Source organism: Anomalospiza imberbis, chromosome 1 (genome assembly GCF_031753505.1).
Source record: "Anomalospiza imberbis isolate Cuckoo-Finch-1a 21T00152 chromosome 1, ASM3175350v1, whole genome shotgun sequence".
In the NCBI taxonomy this organism is placed as follows: Eukaryota; Metazoa; Chordata; class Aves; order Passeriformes; family Viduidae; genus Anomalospiza; species Anomalospiza imberbis.
This window is the reverse complement of record NC_089681.1, coordinates 109,272,971-109,294,080: the sequence shown is the minus strand read 5'-3', so window position 1 is coordinate 109,294,080 and position 21,110 is coordinate 109,272,971. Positions and strand designations below refer to the sequence as shown.

General features: G+C 39.6%; 3 protein-coding genes across 16 annotated transcripts in view; 2 read left to right on the top strand and 1 right to left on the bottom strand.

Moving 5' to 3' along the window:
- ATP2C1 (ATPase secretory pathway Ca2+ transporting 1) overlaps positions 1-1,496 on the top strand; it is a 67,314-nt gene extending 65,818 nt beyond the window's left edge. For all 6 annotated transcript variants that reach the window (XM_068205385.1, XM_068205391.1, XM_068205400.1 and 3 more), the window contains one exon: positions 1,220-1,496. In XM_068205385.1, the coding sequence (XP_068061486.1) occupies positions 1,220-1,249 (30 nt within the window). In that variant the 3' untranslated portion in view covers positions 1,250-1,496. The remainder of the gene's footprint in view (positions 1-1,219) is intronic.
- Positions 909-6,132, bottom strand: ASTE1 (asteroid homolog 1). Its single transcript, XM_068205405.1, has 4 exons — positions 4,759-6,132; positions 2,927-3,137; positions 1,676-1,871; positions 909-1,399 (listed from the first exon to the last, which is right to left on the bottom strand). Exons 1-4 carry the CDS (start codon positions 6,070-6,072, stop codon positions 1,105-1,107), a joined length of 2,016 nt encoding a protein of 671 aa, XP_068061506.1. The 5' UTR covers positions 6,073-6,132; the 3' UTR covers positions 909-1,104.
- Positions 6,133-6,392: 260 nt separating this feature from the next.
- NEK11 (NIMA related kinase 11) overlaps positions 6,393-21,110 on the top strand; it is an 80,691-nt gene continuing 65,973 nt past the window's right edge. For 2 of the 9 annotated variants that reach the window (XM_068205321.1, XM_068205292.1), the window contains exon 1: positions 8,085-9,935. In XM_068205321.1, coding sequence (XP_068061422.1) covers positions 9,766-9,935 — 170 coding nt within the window. In that variant the 5' untranslated portion in view covers positions 8,085-9,765. Of the gene's footprint in view, positions 6,519-8,084; positions 9,936-15,095; positions 15,341-21,110 lie in introns of those variants that run through there. The other 7 variants (XM_068205362.1, XM_068205338.1, XM_068205302.1 and 4 more) reach the window with 6 other exon arrangements.

The following is a 21,110-nucleotide window of genomic DNA, read 5'->3' as shown; positions in this document are numbered from 1 at the left end:
CTTCCATGGGAACAGAGGTAATAGGGAGCATAAGCAGGACTGAAAACTTGAGCACACAATGCAGGAATTAAGCTTGAATTCTGGTAAGTAATGGGCAAAACTTTGACGAGAGGTGGAAGTCATGATTTTCCTAAATGCAGGAAAAGATATGTGGATTCTTGAGAAGAAAAAACCCAAATGTAACTAAATTTTACATAGGGAAAACCAGTAGTTTAATAAGAAAAGTATTTCTATAAATTGACTAATTATGCTGGAAAGTTTGCTAATGCAAAGCAATGAGAAATAGATGATGTAGGATTTAAAAAAAAAATTATAAATTGGTTTTCAGTATTACTGTGTTGATAGCAAGGGCTTATCAAGTAATTAGTGTACATAGGGGAAGTCAGAACAGGTTTGTTTTTTAATATAGCCATTGTAGAAAGCATAAGAATGACAACAGCTTAATAGCAGAGGATTGTATTACTGTGACAACTACTGAGAATTAGCAAGCCTGTAGAAACTTGGTCCCATGTAACTCTTTAACACATCACAGGGGGAAGGGGGAGAAATAAAATCTGAAGTTTCTCCCTGAGTAATACTGTAATACTGCAAGCACAACTTACTCAGTTGTCACTGAGCAAAGCTACCTCTCCCTGCAAGTAAAAGTACTCCGTAATGACTGATTTTATAATACTTTTAAACCTGTCAATTTCTATTTTAATCTCAACTGTTAGACTGTGACCACTGTGTTCCTCAAACATAAACTTTAAAGTTGGATGTTTTGGAAATGAAGTGTTCAGGGAAATGAGGCAGAACCAATTACAAATGTTCAGGAAAAGAATCCTCTAAAATAGTCCTGCTTTGAAATGCTAAACAACTTTGCTGTCATTTTCAATTAGACTGATACCCTTAAAGAAAAACACCACAACTTTTAGACAGCATTTATTTTATACAAATATAAGTTACAAAAAGATAAATAAAAAAATCCCCTGAAGCAAGGTTTTTGGTAAAGATTGACTCAAGAACTTGTGTGAAAACAGTTGAGCAAATTCCAATACAGTAGTATATTTTAAAGCTACTTCTTTCATCAGTATGGCATTAGAAGTTATTCCAAGAATAGTGCTTTCAATCATCCACTTCCAGTGCTGCAAACCTATTAACACTGCATAAATGCTGAGTTTCTGGCACAGCACATCGGGTGGCTGTTTTTTTCTTACTAGATGTTTTCCTCTTCTTGCAGGACTCTGATCTGGTCTTGGTCATCTTCTGAAAGAAGTCTGGAGAGACAACTGACTCTACTGTATTTAACAAAACCAGATAAAGCTGAGCCATTTTGGGAGATAATATAAACAGATTTTCCACTGAAGATGCTGATTTAAGCTCTTGATACAGTCTGTGCACAAGGGTCCCAGTGTAAAGCCTGCTCAAAAGAAGGAGAGAACCTGCATTTAGAATTGCACCTCAACAGGACAGGTACAGAAACATGTTGCTTGATGACAAAAGCATACAATATCCAACAGTCAACTCCAACGCTAAGTATATTTTTCTTTATAAAAAGTGCTTTTCCAATTCCTTTAAAGAAGGGAGTTTTGTTGAAAGCACTGGCCAAAGGAGTTTGACAGAGAAAATGAAACATGTTTATACATTCATTCCATCAGGGGCTTGTGTGGAAAGCAGATCTCTGGAACAACCTTACCTACTTAGGTCTGGCTCAGAGAGAGGAGTACCAAGTAGCTGGTTGAGATACAATCCCATCTGAAGACAGCACTGCCACTGGCATAAACTGTGTGCAGCATCTAAATCAAAGTCGTTACTTTGCAATTTCTTTTCCTTCCATTTTAGAAATTCCTTATATGCAACACTGTCATCTTCAGCAGGTAGAACTGTGGGATCTAGGTTATAAATAAAAAAATAACTTGGAAATAAATGTTCTATGAACAGTAAAAAAGATATCTGCAATGTATAGAGAAATGTCTTCTCGCTTCTGCCTGAAAGGAGGATGTAGCCCAGATGGGGCGGTCTCTTCTCCCAGGTAACAATTGATAGGGCAAGGAGAAATGGCCTTAAGTTGCATCAGGGGAGGTTTAGGTTGGACATTAGGAGGATTTTCTTCACAGAAAGCATGTTAGACACTGGGATGAGCTGCCCAAGGAGGTGGAATCGCTGTCCCTGAAGTTGTTTAAGGAAAGACTGGATGTGGCAGTCAGCGCCATGGTCTGGTTGACAGGGTGGTTTTTGCTCAGTCATGGGTTGGACTCTGTGATCTCAGAGGTCTTTTCCAACCTAATTGATTCCGTGTGATCAAATCCAAACAAGCTTTCCATCTCACTACAACCCACCTGGAAACCCTGTCAGTCTGGTTTCTGTAAACCAGAACCTAAAGAAACTGTATAACTCTGGCATGCATCATCTTTGCCATCAAATGAAGGACTCCTGGAGGAAATGTCCATAACCCTAACAGGTATAAATATAACTGAAGCAATTTCTGTAATTATTTAATACCTTCAAATATGCAACGCATAGGCAGAAGAAGTCTGCCTGGGCAACTCAGTATTTTTAAGTACAAACATTTTTAGAAAAACTCATACACAAAAAAAAACCATTGGAATGCTTCAATAGTAGTTTTTTGATGCCTGAGTACATTAAACTTATTTTTTGTAACTTCTATATCTGAATTAATATTTTGATCCTAAAGAAAGTACTTATGAATGCACATTAATGTTTTACAATGTGGTAAAGTACTGTTTTTCCTATATAAAATGTTAAATTGATGGTTAGCACTTTTTATTTGTGCATATCAAAGCGTAGTGTGACACCTGAGGATATAGCATAAATCAAGGCTAATTCCTCTAAATTTGGACAACTCCCTATAAGTGTGGAAAAATGAATTATGGTCTGGATTTTTGTAGCAGCTGAACACCTAAACCTGTATTCTTTGGAGACATACCTGGATCATCAGTTATCCTCTGCAGTTCTCCAGAAACTATCATTAGAAGCAGAGCCTTTAATTGGTTCAGCTTAACTTTTGGTTCTGAACAACGTATCCAGTAACACGTTACAGCAACAGGGAGTTGTAAGTGACTTGGGACAGGTTCTAGGAAACTCATTTTCACACCCAGAGTCTCCAGCAAAAGCATCTGACGGCATGAAACAGGCACCTGAAAATAAATTTAAAAATTGGAGGTAAGAGACTTGATCTGTTGTGAGCAACTTCTAAAAGGCCAATAAGTTCCTGGTTAAATTAGTCACCGCTTTAGGTTTTTGAAAAAAAAATTATTTAAGTTTCATAGATATTCTGAACAGGAAGTATTTTTTAAAATACTACTTAAGACTTTAAAAATGACACAGCTAAACGTCAGGTAGAAAAATAAAAGTAACTGGCAAGTAATTAATTCCTACCACCTGTTCCCTTTTTGCTGAGCCATTTAACTCCCAGAAAGTGGTGTTACAAGTTTTGTCCATAACTTCATGCATGCAGAATTGCAGCAGGCTGTTCAGCTGCAATCCAAGTGCTTTGTAAACCTTGATTAGGATTATTTTGCCTGCTCTTAGGCAGACACTCCCACAGCAGAAGAGCAACTGAAAACTGAAGTCAGTTTTGCCTGGAGCACTTTAAATGCTGAACAATATTTCTCCTTTTAACCTTTTGTTCAATTGATAATTCCCATATATTCGCTAAGGAGAACTGCTGTAGTAGCAAAGGTCAAATTCATTAAACAAATGCACACAACAAGGTTGAAGTAAGGTGCCATTACTGTCTCTTAACATGAAACTTGATTTTTCAAGCTCTTAAGTGTTGTGTATTGTTTAAAAGGTGTGTGCCAATAACCCATGTAAAGTAACCTGTACTTTGGACCCATAGCTACCTGTAGCATTTAATGGGTGTAGCAGTGATAGACGTGGTTCCTTTACAAAGGAGCCACCAGCAAGTGATAAAAACATTCAGCACTGTCCACACACAGAGATGTGTTAACAGTCAATCTGAACGTCAGAATGGATAGAGCACATGTGCCTTAAAAGGGCAGAATTAAAACACATGGATTGTATTTCTGGACGTTGCAGAAATTTCTGTATACAAAACCTCAGTTATGCAACTTTGAGAATGGGAGATTTCTTCCCATTATGGCAAGAGTTACAGAAGTGCTGCAATGGTGACTGGAACTAACCTAGTACAACTTTCGTGTGCTTTTCACGTGTTTTTCAGGTGCTGTCCTGCTCTGTCTGGCAAGCATCAGAGCCATATTAGCAGGAACATACTTGGGGCAGGTAAAACTGCTGGGCAACTGCAACATTCACACTTGGAATGATGACTTCTAATAAAAAGGCATGGGTCAGATTTTGTTTCAGAACACTGTTCTGAAACATTACACACCTTGATCAAATACAAATTAGGTTTTGTTGTGTTAAAATTGGACTTTCCTAAACTACATGAAACCAAATTCCTTCCCAAAAAAAGCAAATATTGGTGTAACAAAATACATAGGATGAAATAAGGACCTCCAATGGAAAATGCAGGGAGTATTGCATTTACACACACACTACAACTTCTCATATAATTTGTCTTGGTACACTTGGAGTGAGGCAGGAAGGAAAGGGGATGAAGACAACCTGATGTAGCTTCTCAAATATCACAGATACTTGTGTGTTAAGTAGTTACTTACTGAGGTGGCTTCGTTTCAGACATCACATTTAGTGGACAGATGAAAAATATGAGTCCCAACTATTTTTGTGTCACTCGTGAAACACTGTTAACTATGATCTGTTGTGACAACCATTTACCTCCATTAACTTGTCCAAAGGAAAACGATCATCACAAAAATCTGGGGGTAGGCTTGCTGCTTGAACAAATGTTTTTTTAAGTGTCTTTTGGCATCTGTCAAATTCACAAACAATGGGCAGCTCGCTGGTCTGCTTACTTGGAGAAGCATCTTCAGTACTGTGAGATACTCTCAGAAGCAGTCCATAGATAACTTGTCGGATGGGCAAAGCTGTGCTATGAGCACTGGGTCTCTGCATGTTCTCCACCTGAACGCGGAGGAAGGTACTTCTAAGTATCAGGGCATTGATGACGAATGGGGCCAGCTTACCTTTCGCCAAAGCATCAAATACCCACTGTGGTACGTCTGCTTTCCTGGCAGCCTCGCACTCATAGCTCCCATTCCGAAAGAAATCCTCAAGATTCACGTCAGACGGCGCATAATCCTCCATTGAAGTGCACAGAAGCTCCCGTATTTCTTCCCTCTGGTGTTTCTTGAGGTATTTCAGCACGTTGTCGACGGCCTCGGCGGGCTCCGCGAACTGCGCCAGCCAGTTCAGCAGCGCCTGGAGGCGGAGGTGCCTGCCGCCCCTCCCCGCCGCGCAGCCCCTCGGCAGGCGCACCCGGCTGAAGAACGCCTCCAGCGCTTCCAGGCCGACGAAGTCGTTGCCGAGCATGACGGCGAAGAGCGGGAGCAGCGCCTTGCTCAGGCGCCCGAAGTGCCCGCAGAACCTGTCGGCGGAGAAGCAGCGCGCGGGCACGTAGCATCCCTGCGGCGCGGCGGCGGCGCGCACGCTCTGCCACTGGAAGTGGGACAGCGGGCAGTAGCCGCCCGCCAGGTCGAACACGAAGAAGTCGCTGTCGAGGGAGAGCACGGGACAGCCCCAGCGGTTGGCCAGCCCGGCGATCTCCCGGTCGGCCTCGGCGAAGCACTGCACGAAGGGCACGCCGAGCCGGCCCAGCGCCTGCACGAAGGCCTCGCGGGTCAGCAGCGGCGCCAGGCAGCCGCCGGCGCCGCGGGACAGCCCGTGGGCCGCCCGCAGCTGCTCGGCGGCGCGGCCCCGCAGCGTGGGCAGCTTCCTGTCCTCGGCGCCGCGCCCGCCGTCCAGCACCACGAAGGGCGCGACGCCGCAGGCCCGCAGGACGCCGAAGAAATCGCGCACGGCCGCGGCGAAGGCGCCGTAGTCGCCGCCGCGTCGGAAGTCGGCGTCGGGGGCGAAGCAGAGGCGGTGGTAGAGGCTGCTGCCGTCGATGACCAGCTTGGTGTCCCGCACCCGCAGCTCGGTGAAGAACACCCCGCGCTCCTCCACGAAGCCCGTGAGCCCCTGGACGCCCATGGCGCCGGAAGCAGTGCCGGCAGTGGCCCGCGCAGCCCTCCGATCCCGGATCCGCTTCCTCCCGCTCCTCCCGCCCGCCGCTCGCGCGCGCGCCGTCTCCTGGCGACGGGGCCGCGAACGGCGCGGTCCGGGCCGGGAGCACCGCGGGCCCCGGGAGCGCCGCGGGCCCCGGGAGCGCCGCGGGCCCCGGGAGCGCCGCGGGCCGTGCCTCTCTGCCGGCGCCCGGCCAGCCCCAGGGGACACGGGGCACCCCCAGGCACCGCAGCCCCGCCGTCGGGACGGGCGCTGGAGCGGCAGGAAGCGGCGGGGACGTGGGGGACCGCCGGCTCCCGGGGAATCCCGCCTGTCCCGAAGGGGTGAGGAACGGGGGCGCCGCCCTCCCCCCCTGCGATGTGGGAATGTGGGGGCTACCTTGTGTTTCGAGCCTTACACGCTCTTGAAACAAGGTGATAGCATCCCTGAGGCTATGCTAGGGGATCGCGGCTTCCCGAACGTGCGTCAGGGAGATACTGAATTTGATAGTCGAGTGCATTTGACTCCATCTTACCATCACCCTCGAGCTCCTCTGCTACCAGCACTACTAATAAAATTTAATTATCATTTCTCTAGGAACACTAAAAAACTTAACTAAGTAAGATAGATGTCACTTTAGCTTTGGGTAAGTTTATAAAGATGTTGCAGAAAAGAATAATGGTGCCAGAGTTAAAAAGTTAATTTTTTTTCCATGAAGAAAAAAAACAAGAAAAATATCTTTTTTCTTTTTTTCCTTTTTTTTTTTTTTTTTTTTTTTTTTTAATTTTCAAAACTTTTAAAGGAGCAGGCTGATGAAGTCATCAGCAGGAAAAAAATCAGCGTAGTAAATACTGAAGATAGTTAGAGCTAAAGACTTTAGAATTTGTGCCGCAGAGGGTGGAGGGTGGCGAATGTTAATGTAACACAGTGGTTCTTAAGGAATAAAAAGAAAACCTGATAGAATCGGAAAATGGCCTCGATTGGCAAAGAAGGGATTATCTTGGAAGCAAAAAATGTCAGAGTATTTTAGCTGTTGCTAAAGAAACCTGAAGGTTAATCTTACAGAAATTAAGAAAGGTCGGGGAAGAAGTTGAGATGGTTTGCATTCAGCATGTGGAGGTGGAGCTATGAAACCCTAAACAGCAACTTTCCTTTAGTTTGCAGCACAAAAAGGAAGATTTGACTCTAGCTAGGGAAGAAAATAATAAAAAAATAGTGATCCAGACAATGTAATTGCATTAATTTGGTTGGCATCAGCAGGTTCCCTGGCTCTAGGATGTGACTTGGGAATGGTGGATGGGACAAAGGAAACTCCTTTGATATATAGATATAAAGATACTGGATAGGGTATACTGTGATTTTTTAAAATTTTTTTTTAGGAAAAGACAGCTGGAGACTTGATTGCTTTGGGTTTTCTCTAGTTGTTCTGAACTTTAATAAAGCAAGTGATGTTGCTGCTTGGGAAACACCTGCTCAGTGGGAGGTGGACACTGGTAGGAAAGGAACACAAGGAAGGCTGGGCTAAAGATTTGAGTGAGGTAGGAGAGGCTGTGGTTCCATATACTTGAAAAATCCATCACTCTTATGGCTGAGTCAATCTTTAATGTCTGTTGACACTTCAAAGGCATTTCTTTCAGATGCAGTGCTCATCAGTCCACCTCTTCTGTGCCATTAAAATGCACCTGTGATGCCACAATGGCAATCACTGGCCCCTGCCTTATAACACTCCAGCAGTAGATGCTAAAGCATTTCACAAAGTTACATGATAACTATTACTGTTATTATATAGGGAGAGAACTTGAAGCATAGAGAGTAAAATGTGGGAGGCATTATTAGAAATAAAGCACAGAAGTTAAACTCAGTGAGCTACTTGATCTTAAGCATGGTTTTGTGGTGTAAAGGATTGTCATACATTCCTAGGCCCAAGTAAGTATGAAAATTTGAAGGTGAGCTGTGTTAAGTGACTTCAGAAAGGAAAAACGTATAGATAGCAGTTTTTCAAGTGCAGTTATTGCTAAAGGAATTTATGAAGGCATGCATAACACAGCAATTACGAGAATATAACAGTAAATGAAAATTGCATACACTTTCTAGAATTGACAGTATAATATTTTATGGAGTTCATCTTTCTGCCCTCCCCTCCTCTACAACTCAGCATAATCTATTTGGGCTCCTTCAGACAGATTTAGAGTTACAGAGAAATAATTCTCTAGCTGACATTCTTTCCTTAGCATTGGCATTTCAAAATTTTTGTCAGTGTTGCTGAAAGAGATTAAAGAAACAGTATTAGGAGTGCTGTAGTTTAAAAAAACATGCAGGATTTGTATTCTTAAGATGTCTTGTAGTAATTAAAGTTTATCTGTGTTTCATAATATGTTGACAGTGCAATATCAGGGTTTTTGGTATGGTGTGACAGCAGCTCAGCAGATGGGTATGAAATTAGGTTCTTGTTCCCATACACACACACACACACACAGTTTTTTGTTGCAAGATACAAATCTGTAATCTTAATTTAGTCTCTACATTCATTCAGAAGAGGAGCCAGTCACTTGTAACCTAAAGTTGTACAGCTTTTAAAATTAGACAGTTTGTCTTTGCTCTTCCAAAACCACCACCATGACAATGAAAATCCTGTTTATGTGCTTGCCTTGGCCCTGAAATGATGTAGTGAACAAGGCCAGGGTGGGCCTGCTGCTCTGCAGTGCTGATGGATGGTAACAATAGCAGCACTGATCTTGCAAGACCTTTACTTTCTCCAAAGGATCTTCCAGCAAAATGATGCAGGTAGCATTATATAAAGATAAAGTGATGAAAACAGTATTGTTTTGTTATGTGCAGTGAAATATCTCCCCTTTTTCATTTGGAATGAGGAAGGCTGAGTAAACAAAGTTATTCTAAGCTCATGTTGAGCTATTGAAAACCACAGAAATGCCAGAGCTTGGCCTTTGCAGTCCTTATGTTTGCAGAATTAGGACCTCAGACAAGAATTCCCAACCAAAGCTAACTTGTTGGGAAGGTTGGAAAGGGGAGTCATGAAAGGACACAGTGAAGGAGAAATTAACTTTAGGCAGGGTTGGGTTTTACTGTAAGTCTTGCAGATTTTCTGTGAAACTAATTTGCAGAAGATACTGGTAATGAGTCACAGTGAAGCTGTGAGGTCAACACAGGAACAGGTGGTGAAATCTGAGGGGTAAATAAAAGAGCAGAAAAAACAGAGATGGGAGAAAACTGAAATTAAGAGTGGAGGTTATGCTTCAATATGTACAAAAATCTTGACATTAGCATCCTGAAATGCAGATATTTTTGGTGTCAGGTACTGTGGTGGTATAAAGACAGGTGGTGAGGAAGAGTGCCATATCTAGGAGAACTCTGCTGTCAGTTCAGTGAATTAATTTAAGGTTGATTTAGAGGAAGACTGACTATGTCACATCTACATAATCTGGAGTTTGTTTATCAAGTCTGCTGCCCGCAGTTCAGCAGCTAATGATTTAATTTGTGTTTGCTGCAAGCTGGGTACTGTAAACACTGCCACAGAAATAAATGAGAATTTTAATAAGAATAATACATTGACAAATCAATATTTTTCTGTTTCAAGTGATTTCTGTGAACATCCATGGAAGAATAAAAGGATTTGAAAGCTACATCCTTGAGAAATTGGTGTAGTTTTTGTTGCACAGAGAAATGCTGAAATTTCAAGAAACTGCTAAGCATGTCCCTGTTGCCAGATTTAATTCTGCTTGCTCAGATGCTGTGATTGCAAGAAGATACACTATTCAGAGGAAACTTGGCAACGGAAGCTTTGGAAGTGTGTATTTGGTTAATGACAGAAAAGCAAAACAAGGAGAAGAATTGTAAGTAAACGCTTCACATGTTTTAAATAAACATGTTTGGAACATATTTCTTGCATTGTAGATATTTTCTTTGTATTTGTGTCTCATCTCTCAGTTTGGTGTTAGGTTGCAACCTTAACTGTCTTAACTTTAGTGAGGATGTAAGGTAGAGGCAGGCTTTTTTTGATAACACTTACTTGGATGCATTCAGGAATTGATTCTGTGTTACTGTAAAGACTCAGATTGTTGGAGGGGTCTCAAAAAATCTCTGCAGTATTGATGACCTAATTTTTATAACTGAGTTGTCTAAATGCAACCTGAAAAGGAGGAGTCACAGAAATTCCAGTGAACACCTTTCTACTTGCTGTATCCCTAACTAGTAGGTTTGATATTTTTTAAAAAATTGCCTGCAAATCTTGATTTTTTTTTTTAAGCTTGCCTGAATTTGGACAAATCTCATCAGTTTTATTGATAAACTCTTTGGGATCCTGAAGCCACAATGACAAAAGAACATTTTCAGACTGTTGACATTCCTGTGTGTGGGTTTGATGTTGGGTTTGTGGCTGGACTTCCTGTTGTGTAGAACTATGTTTGTCTACCTTGATACTTACACCAAGTGGAATTTATTATTGGCAATATTGCTTTAATAAGAGTGTAACCAAGACATAATTCTGTAATTGTTTTCCTTCTACATCAGTTTGCAGCTTCTCAGGTCCTTGGATTAGGGTTAGGGTCCACTAAGCTCTTAGTTTTTTTCACATGGCTTAAACAGCTTTGACTCTCTCATAGCCTTAGCTACACTTTTCTCAAAAAAAATTTAATGAAATATTTCAATAAAACCAATAAACAGTGTTTTTCATTTTATTTTTATGTTAAGGTGGTCTATCATGCACACGGGGTGACAGGAACTACCTGAGCTTCTAGGATGCTTCAGAATTCAGCTGTTACTAAGCTCATTCTTAGAATATTAACAGTATAGTGAAATGTGGGTCTCACACATTTGCTGCTATAGCACAACCTGCCAAACCTCAAAAACAAGGAACATCCCATAAGCTTTTATGTGGTTTTGTTATTTTTTTCTTAAGAATTTTGAGTGACTGTCTTGAACAAACATTCACTGCCTGTAGCATTTCATGCCTGCATTTTGTTAGGGATGAGCCTGAGTGTGTCCTCTGCTATCTTCAGGACAGAGACTGAATATCAGATGACATATTTTTGCTTTTATTTTAAATTTTTTTATCAGTCTCTTTTTGTGACCACAGTACAATAGAAACACACCAGCATTTAACCAGCCCAAGTGCTCTAAGATGTACAATGCTGTGTTTAAGCATTCCATCACGAGGGGGTGCTCGCCTATCACATTTCATTCCTTCCTTGCCTCAAGCATGAATTGACGAGGGGATCCCCCAAATTTCTACCACTTATATGCTAATGGATGACAAAAATACTGTCCCAGTTGAGCACGAAAACACAGGTAGTGTAATGATATAGAATGTAGGATTTAGAACTACTGGTTTCTTCAGGTGGTAAAATATGCTAGAAGTCACATTCTCAATACTGCTTTCAGATAATCTCATATGGAACTGTACTGGTTGCTGCTTATAGATATTTTTGAATGAAAATTTGCGTGGTTAAAAAGAATGATCTTAATACAGTTTTGAAGGCACTTTGACAGAAAAAAAAAAAAAAAACAAACTACAAACAACACAGCTGCGACCTCAGCAGAATTAGAATTCTATTTTTATTGTTTCAGCGATGATCTAGAATGTGCTGAGACAAATGTTATGTACAGTGTAAACTCAGCCACAGATACTTTCCTGAAAACTGCAATAGTCTAAAGCACTATGAAAAAACATGGGAATAAATCATAGAAATACCAACTCCCAAGAAAAGTGACATATTGATACAGGACCTGTTCAGGGATATCTTTCTGGATTTTCCATCAGTCAATGTCTACAGAATGAGTTAATGCAGAGACTAACAGTAGTTATTGTGTAATTTCAAGTATGCTCAGCAAAACTTCTGCATGATTCTAGAAAGAGTTTTAAGTTGTGCCTTGTATTTTGTTACCTCTCAAGGATCATACCTGTAGTGAGTGAAGTGTTATGCACAGAGTTGCTTCTGCTGGGAACAAGAGAGAGTTGATTATTTGGGGCATACCTCAAGCTAACAGATTTATTCCACAGAAGACTTCCAGGGCTGCTTAGGCCAGCAGTGCCTGCCTTTCTAAGAAGTAAATGCCAGATTCATGCTTCTCTCCAGTTTGTATGGATGGGATCAGGATTACTGACTTCCTCAGATCATACTAGATCAGTATGATATGGTTGACTTGACTACTCTTTAAACAATAAGGCTATGAAATACAAGTATAGTAGCATATGTAGATCCCTTACTATAAGTTCCTCTTAAGTGTTGCATTGTATGACACATTCTTTGCCTGTTGCTTTAACTTCCTAACTGGGGGGTTTTGTTTGTTTGTTTATTTTAGTTTTTGTTTGGTTTTTAAATTTGTTTTGTGGTTTTTTGTAAATTTTATTTTCTGGTGGAAGAACTTTTGATCCTGTTGTAGGATTCTCATTGAGTATGAAAAGGGTTAAATATCTCAGATAGGAGTCCCTGCAATTTATGTGAAAGCAGCAGAGTAGAGAGCAAAAAGAATGCCCTCACAGAGAGAGGTCAGAACCTGGGAAGTTCTTCACTATGAACAAAGGTTCTCATGTACTAAACAATCTATACAGGAGAGAGATTATCAATTTCCCCCATTCTTTTGGAAGAAACTAAACTAGAATCAGAATTCAGATCCTAAAGTCAGTTAAGCACATGAGACACATCTGTACTAAAGCAAGCTTCTTAGTTCCAGTTTAGACAGGATGTCTTAGTTTGTGGATTATTTGATATTTATTTGTTCCTGGACATTATGGACCTAGACCTACCCAAAGCAGATAACTTGGTTTGTATGAAGAAAGTAGCAGGATTGTAGCAGCATTTTTGAAGCTAAATAATATTCCCGCAGTCACTTCTATGCTAGTCCCCCTGAATATCTTCTCCGTTGATGATAACAGGTAATTATGGTTAAAGACAAAATTGTTTACAGCAGAGATAAGTTCAGCACTAGCCTTGAAGGACAGTGCCATCACTTAAAGAAAATGAATGTCCTAATCAATTGTGCCGAGGGAAGCTCTGGGTTAAGTGTCACTGATTCATAACCAAGTCTGGGCAAGCAGCTGAAGCACACAGTAGGCAATAGGGACTTCTAGTTCATAAATATTCACAAGGTATTTACGTGTCCCTGTGGTGGAAAGGACACGCTGGAAAGTGCCAAACTCCCTGGACTGCTGCACTGTGTGGTAACTGTGGGGTGTCAGCTCAAATTCTGCATCTGACTTGCATTATAGCTTTAATCCAGACTCATGCTAGGATTCCTTGGAAACTGCGGGCTTAGCTGAATAATTTATCATGTGACTTTCAATTATTTATGACTGCTTATAACAAATGATATAAAATCTAAAGGTGGGAGAGATTTGTTACTTATGAATATCCAAGTGACAGCAGATTGCTGTGTTGTCAAATCCCTGTGTTTGCTGCTTCTCTGAAGGTATTCCAATGGAATGGTCATTTGATGCTGAATTGATTAAAACAGAAACAAATTACTTTATGTATTTTGTTGTGTACATATTAATCTAATTACACTGCTTTCCTTTATTCTTCTCCTTCATTTAATAATAAAACTAGAAATTTAAACTGGAATTTATTAGGGCATTTTAGATTTTTGAAAGAATATTCACGATCTCCTTGAAAACTGATCAAAAGTGCATTTGATGTTGAACTTTCCTGATTGTGGCTTATTTTTAAATAAGCTTTTCTTAGTAAACCATCTTTTGCTTGGTTCTGTGATGTGTACCTGTGCTTTCTCATGTAAAGCTCAGCTACTGTGCCATGCCTGCTGACTGGGTACGGTCATGCTTGGCCCAAATAAGAGACCATAAAAGCATCGACCCTGTGGATTTAGCTAGAGCAGTTTGAGAAGTGAGCCTTCATGAACTTTCCACTTGAGTGGCCAAGCATGACTTTCCTATTCTGTGAGCAATGTTACAGCAGTCAAGGCCTAGAGCTAAGTGTCCAAGTAAATTCCTCGCCGAACCTCTGTAAGGGTGGCTGATGCTTTCATGCTTTAGTTCAGAGTATACCTGCAATGGAGGTTTGCCAGGGAGTGAAACTGTAAATGTTTTTCCTCAAGTTTAGCAGGCAGTCCCAGCTATGGCCACAATGGTTTCAGGTCATTTCTAGTGCAGGCCAATACAATCCTGATTCAAAGACAAGTTTGATAATCTCAGACTCACCCAAAGCAGTTCTCACTGGAAACCATGTGGGAAGGTGCTTTAGTCCCTACCTCCTGCATCCCTGTCAGTGCTCAGCTTTTCCTGCAGCCCAGCATGGCACAGTAGGGCTCTTCCAGCTCAATTGAAGAAAGTTTAGGATGCTGCTGGGATGGAGAAGCCTCTGTGGGTGCTGCGGTGCTGCAGGGTAGTTTGGCATTGAAGCACAAGATGTAAGATCTCACCCTGCTCATGCTGGTGATGGATTTGACAATTTAAAGTCGCAGCCATGCTGCAGTCCTTTGCTCAGGCAATTACTGTGTTAAATTTTCTAGTTCCCTCATAATCAAAAGCATAAAACCCAGCATTCTGTGGCTTCTTTGGAAGCAAAAGATCCATACTGGAATGCGTTGAGACCCTTTGTTTAGCTTGTGTAACACAGGTGTTTGTGAAATCCTTCTCAGTGCTGTCTGATACAACCTTTACATCTGCTCAGTCACTTTTATGAGCTTTGGTGGTATTGTTTCTGGTTTTTGGTTTTTTTGGGTTTTTTTTACTGCTTTCCTTTTAATACACCTTTCTTAGACTAAGTATGGGAATAAATCACACAGGCCTCCATTTTCTTCATGGTGGAAAAAGGCCATTCTTTGTTCGCACGACTCCTTTTTATACAGTTTTACATATCTTGTGTGGGGCTCTAATTGGTTAGCAGTTTTCTTGGTAATTACTTGGTTAGTAACAAGTTGTTATTCTGTGTTGATTGGTCACTCAAACTTTTGGTGTATATGTGCAGGGAGGCTGTTTGTGAAAGATAGTTGTCATTTTTCTATCTAATGGTGCAAAACCAGTTTATGCAGGTGCAAGCTGTTTTTTACCCAGGAATAGCTTGTTATGTTAACAAATTGCTCACAACAGGATTGCTTTCACATGGGAACTTGCAAAATGCTAGCTTTGACAAGGCCAGCTACTAATTCCAGGAGAATAGTCTTCATTTTATGAAGCCTTTATGATTTTTCTACCTTACTGCAACACTAAGTAGTCTACTTTTTCATTTTTTGGTGGGACTTGTCCATTTGACTGGGGAGGATTCTAGCTAGGTCTTTAATGTATGTAAGTGGGAGACAGTGTGCCTTAAAGGAAATACTACTTGGGTTTGCAATAAATCTTGTCCCCCACAGAGCCAAGCTCCCAGGAGCTCAGTGCTGCAGCACTCACCACATTCTGGTGTGACGTGCAGGCAGTGAGCAGTGCTGGTGGATGAGTTAATTGTTTGAGAATTGTTTACAAGTAACATTTTCAACGTTGGTTAGAGAGCTGTGCTTAAGGTTTTATTGGTGAATTACCTTTCTTTGAGGTACACAGTGGAGACAGAATTTAATGATTTTGTAATTAAGCAAATGTCTTGAGATCACTTCTGTCTCATTTATTTTGCTGAAACTAGTTTTCATGCATTTGTAAGCTAGTTTTAGTAAGAAAATGGGGAGAAGTGCAGTATTATTATTTAGGTTGAATTGTGGCTACCTGCCTCAAAGGTGTTTGGAAGATTTGAATATGCCTGTCTGCTGTATCTTCCTATGGGCTCCCCTTGTTGGCAAGGTGTTTCCTCTTAAGTCTGCATCAGGGTGGTTTGGACTTCTTCCATGCAGAATGAGCCTCCAGTTTTTTGTTGTGTTCAGTACATTGTAATGATAAAACTGCTGCAGTGAGTGGAATAAATTCTGGATTTGCTGGACAGTCAATGTACTCTTCCCTTTTTTTTTTTTTCAGTTTTGTTTTGTTGCTATGCTTATGTGACTTACTAGGAACTGTAATTCCTAGTTCATTTTTTTCTTTACATCCACAGTGTGTCCTTCAAGTGTTCTAAAACTTTTTAATGTTGCTGGGTAGTTGCTTAAGTATTGAATTGCATGTGTTTCACTGACAAGACCAGAGTATCATACTCAGACGGGCTTAAAAGTATTAAAAGATTTTTATCTAACAATGGATGTTATATGCAATTAATTTCCTCAGCATTGCTTGATTCCCTTTGCCTTTGTAGACTACTTAGTAACATGCTTTTGTAAAGCTATGAACCATGCTTTTATCTTTTTCTACACTCCTCTTTTTTTTTTTTTTTTGGTACTACAGATATTTGAATGCATATCAAAAGTAAACATTGAAGGAGATGCCTGATAGAAAGAGGCATGTAGGGAGAGTGAATTTTCTCATTGAAGTTGTAGCAATTACTGTTTAAATTACTTTTGGGAATTAGTTCATCTGGAAGGACAATAATGTTGACATAAATATGCTTGCAACAATGAAAGGAACATAATTCTGCTTACAAATATGCTTAAATTCAGAAGAGAACCAATTAAATTTTGCATTAACAAGTGTTTTACTTGAATTTCTATGGAATGCATTATTACAGCAATTTTTAGTATAGCTGGTTTCCCTTCAGAACTCCTCTTGTTCAAAATAGTCTATTTTCAGTGAACTGATGAATATAGATTGTGATATGAAGGTCTTTCTTCAAAATTTCTAATTGAAAGTAATTAAAAATTCAAACTAATTCCTACAGAAAGAAAATTCTTTTTTGGCAGATGCTCTGCCCAAGGCTGCTAGATGAAGAGTTCTAACATGGCAATTATGAGATGTTTAATCATTAAAGAGCTTGAAGACAAAGTTCTGTATTCACTCTTGAGTTCTGTAATGGTGTGTCCTCTTGTTTGAAAGCAAATGTTAATTAGCAGAGAGCAGTTAATTGTAAAGTATATTGTCTGTGTAATGAAATCACAATTCTGGTTTAGAAGATTTGTGTGTGATGGAAGTCTTCAAAGATACAGAGAATAAACCAATTATTTAATCCTTGTTGTATTTCTCAAAAATCCCATTTAAGTTAGGGACAGCACAGTGCTTACTTGTATTCTTAAGGAAGACTGGGCTGTAAGAAAAAGGTTGGGTGAACAGTAGAGGGGGATAATGCAACATGTAACCATAAAGTATTGCTAAATAGAAGTACGTTCCCAGGTATTGGTCAGTATCTCATCATCATTTTTAGTAGTTTTTCTTTTAAGTCACAAATTTCTTCTGTTTAATCACAGTCTGTTAGTATTTGATTTAGAGCTGAAACAATAAATGGACTATAAATGTATTTACATTTTATTTTTCCATTTCTCTCTAGGAAAAAAGTTCTAATTTCAAAAATATGGCTTTAGAGAAAAATTCGTCCTTTACTAATCAATGTCTACTTTTATTCTGTAATTTTTAATCATTGTAGATGGCTACCCAAAGTATCCCAAATAATTATTCACAATAAATGCATTTTTATATCTAAATAAATAATTCCATTTAATCACTTGTTCAATTCTGTGGAAGATAACACAATTGCTCTGCTTTGCTTTATAATTACTGTTTTTTTCCAAAATTAGCACATATGGTTGACCAAAAATAAATTAAGTTATGCCCCTTTGTATAAATGAGTTTGCTCAGTGCTGAAGAAAATGATATAAGCTGTATTCCTTGAGGCTAACTTATTTCCACAGTATTTTCTTTCCAGAAAATATATTCTACATTTTTGGGATACTAATTAGGAATTGTTAATTTTCAAATAAGCATAAACCATTTTCATCATGACTTGGCCTGTTCAGTGTCAGTGCATATGTTAGAGCATTTAAAAATATGGCATCTTGAAAAATATTTGCAAATGCTGTAATTGTGACTTGCTGATGGAAATGGAAAATGAATCATCCATTTCACTTTCAAATTTAAGAAATCTCATTGCTGTTCAAAGATATTAAAGTGAGGTTATATTAGTTAAAGTGCTTATTCAGAAAATGAAATGATACTGAATCCATCTGCAGATATTGCAGTGCTCATATAGCGCTTGAATCCATATTGGTTAACTCGGGGATTAGTTCTCAGTGTTTGTGAATGTTCGTGAACAGTGTGAATACGATATTTTGGAGAACAGAAAAAACGAGTTGCTGGTGACTATTCCAGCATTACTAGGAAGTCAATAATGTCCAGGGGGACAACAAAAGAAATGCAGCATTTGATTGATGAAGCTATGCAGTGATACTTGGTGTTGAAAAGGAGTTATAGCTTGACTAATAAATCCGCAGTGGGCATGGGTAGCCCATGTTTCAATTCAATTTTAGAAGTTCCATAGTAATATTTGGGTCTGAAATGCTTTGGATAATGAGTAAGTATGTATATGTAAGGAGAAATACCAAACAGCACTTGTATACTTTTCACTGGAAGTGTGGTAATTCTCTTGATTTTCCCACGGAAATCAAGTGCTCTTAATTTACTATGTTTCTTTCCTTAGCTAAAACTAAGAATTCTTCTAGGTAGTACTGATTAGTGTATGCTGACTTATTGTATTTCATAGTTTCACTAGCTTCCTTTTTCTCTAACAGATAGATGTATGTCTTTAAATTATCTGACCATGCAGACACTGGTGTTCCAAATATGATGGATAAAATGTAAAGAATAACTATTTGAATTTTTGTTGCTAAGCTGTCAGCTGCAGAAAAGAAGTAGTAGTAATGGTGGGTGACTTTGCCCTGTCTGTAGGCACATGGTGCCTTTATTACCATATTTCCCTAACAGTTTTAATAGTGTGGAAGCTTTATGCAAACTTTCTGCGTGAAGGTTGTCACCTCTTATTTATTTTGGTTCCCATTTGCAGAGCTATACCTTCTCTGTTTGCCATTTGATAAGTAGAATAGAAGACATTATTAATTAAACAGGCACTCCTTTAATTTTATTGTTTGTGACCAATTTCAGATCCAGTTACAGACCTAGTAAGAGGTGATGCATTTTTACTGAATTGCGCCTAGTCCTTGTACTGAGGAGTTACCAGGTGAAGTGCTAGTCCTGCAAAGGTCAGCAAGGATAGAAATACAGCACACAATTATGGGTTATGTTACAATTCTCCATAGTGGCAACTCAAAACCTAAATGAAATTTTAATTAACTGCACTTAACTGAAAAACTGCCTGTGTAAAATGAAGTTTCTGTTTAATTAAAAGCTTCAACTTTTGGTCATATATTCCTAGATTGAAATTTTTCTTTTGTTTTATCAGACCTATTTATTCTTGACATAAAAAGAGTTAGATTTCTTTTGCTTCCTTCTCAGCAAGCAAATTGACCTAGGCAGTAATTCATATTGCAGTTTGCTCAATAAACAGAGTACATTTTGAGAAACACTGCCATTTAAGAATTGCATCTGATCCAATAAACCAAATTATATAATAATAAAGTATGTCACCGACGTAAACAAATACCAGATGGGTTGTAAAACATTCCATTTTAGATCAGTGGAAATAGACTGAGATAAACACTGCTGTGGTGTATTGTCAGTCACTAGTAAAGCTCAAAAAGGGATTCCCACTGCGTGCCTGAATCCTGGAGGGTTCCACCTTCATGTTTGTTTTTCTCTTGCTTTAAGTCTCACTCTCTTTAGAGAGATTAGATTTAGAATTTTTTTTTTCCTACTTGCTCCCCATTGTTTTGCTCTCAGATCCAGTGTTTGGCTGCTTTTCAAAGTGTGACAGTGCAAGCCAGCAAGGTTTTGCTAAGGAATATCAGAAGGTATTCCCAGAGAAAGTGCTCCCAAGGAAGGGGTGTGGGCGTGTTGAGGCATGGGCACTGTGGAGGCTGGGATGTTGCTTTCTGTATTTTGGGATGTGGGAGTAAGCTCCTAAAGGGATGGATGTTGTTACATATACCAGACCCACCTTCCTCCAGGATGAATGTACATGGTGATGGTTGGATTTTTTTTACACTTTAGATATTAATGCTTTCACAACAAGACTCTTTCAGTTGTGGTCAAGTCAAGATAAAGTTTAAAGTGTATTTCCATTATTGATTGAATTATAAGGCTTTTTCCACACGGTTAAAATCCAGAGGATGTTGTTCTGTATTTAAGATATCTGGTAACCCTTCTGTAATAATGTTTTCTAATTGTGTGTTCACAGACATTTTATCTTGTCTTTAGATACGTGGTCTAGTGGTGGACTTGGCAGTGTCAGGTTTGTGGTTGGACTCAATGATTTTAAAGGTCATTTCCAACCTAAACAATTCTATGATCTGCTTATGTGTTGTATTCTACACTAAGTCAAATTTATAATAATATTGAAATTTAAATTAGCATAGCTCATTTAGCATTCTATCAGAAGGGGTAGTTAACTATTGTATTTGGAGGATATCCACATTTTTGTGGCTTTACCTGGTTTTCTATGTATGCCACCTAGACCTCTATTTTCTTTGTTCATGTGATAAATCTGACATTTCTTAGTTCATGCAAACAGCTTTAGACCTTTTAAATCCTGATCAATACTTGAACCAAAGTGGCAGAAAATATAAGGGCAGAATTTTTGGAAAAAAGTGACTTTCAGGTGGCTCTGTGTACTCCAGATGGAGTCTTAATGAAATCTGAACAAGAGAGTGTATTATTCCCAAAACCCAGAATAAATATTCCTGTAACACTCTTCAAAAGGTTTGCTCAAAATACTTCAAACCGTTTAGAAAAAATAGTGAAGTAACACAACGCAGGCACATTTTCAGCAGATGATCTACAAGTACCATGTCTGAATTATGAGCAATGATGGCTCGCTCTTTATTAGCCAACTATGAAATGCAGGTTGGATCATAGACATGTTTTGTCTCCTTCTAAATGTAGAGATGGATTTTATTGGTAGAGAGGAGATGCAGTCAGGATAGTTTAGCCAAGAAAGGTTTGTTGTTTTCGCATGATTACTGCGCTTTTATTTGTGGATCTATCAGCCTATTTGACATCACCAGGGGTGCTAAATTTGAGTTATCTTAGGAGCTGTATAAAGCACAGCGTGTGCCCATTTTAGCTGCCCATTCAGGTAGAACTTGCTTGTGTAAATACT

Bases quoted from the DNA above. Each gene is read 5' to 3' on its own strand.
- ASTE1 (XM_068205405.1), bottom strand. From the start codon at position 6,072: ATGGGCGTCCAGGGGCTCACGGGCTTCGTGGAGGAGCGCGGGGTGTTC. The intron at 3,138-4,758 runs GTAAATGGTTGT...ATTTATTTTCAG, and splicing joins CTTTGGACAAGTTAATGGAG to GTGCCTGTTTCATGCCGTCA. The intron at 1,872-2,926 runs GTATGTCTCCAA...TTTATAACCTAG, and splicing joins GAGGATAACTGATGATCCAG to ATCCCACAGTTCTACCTGCT.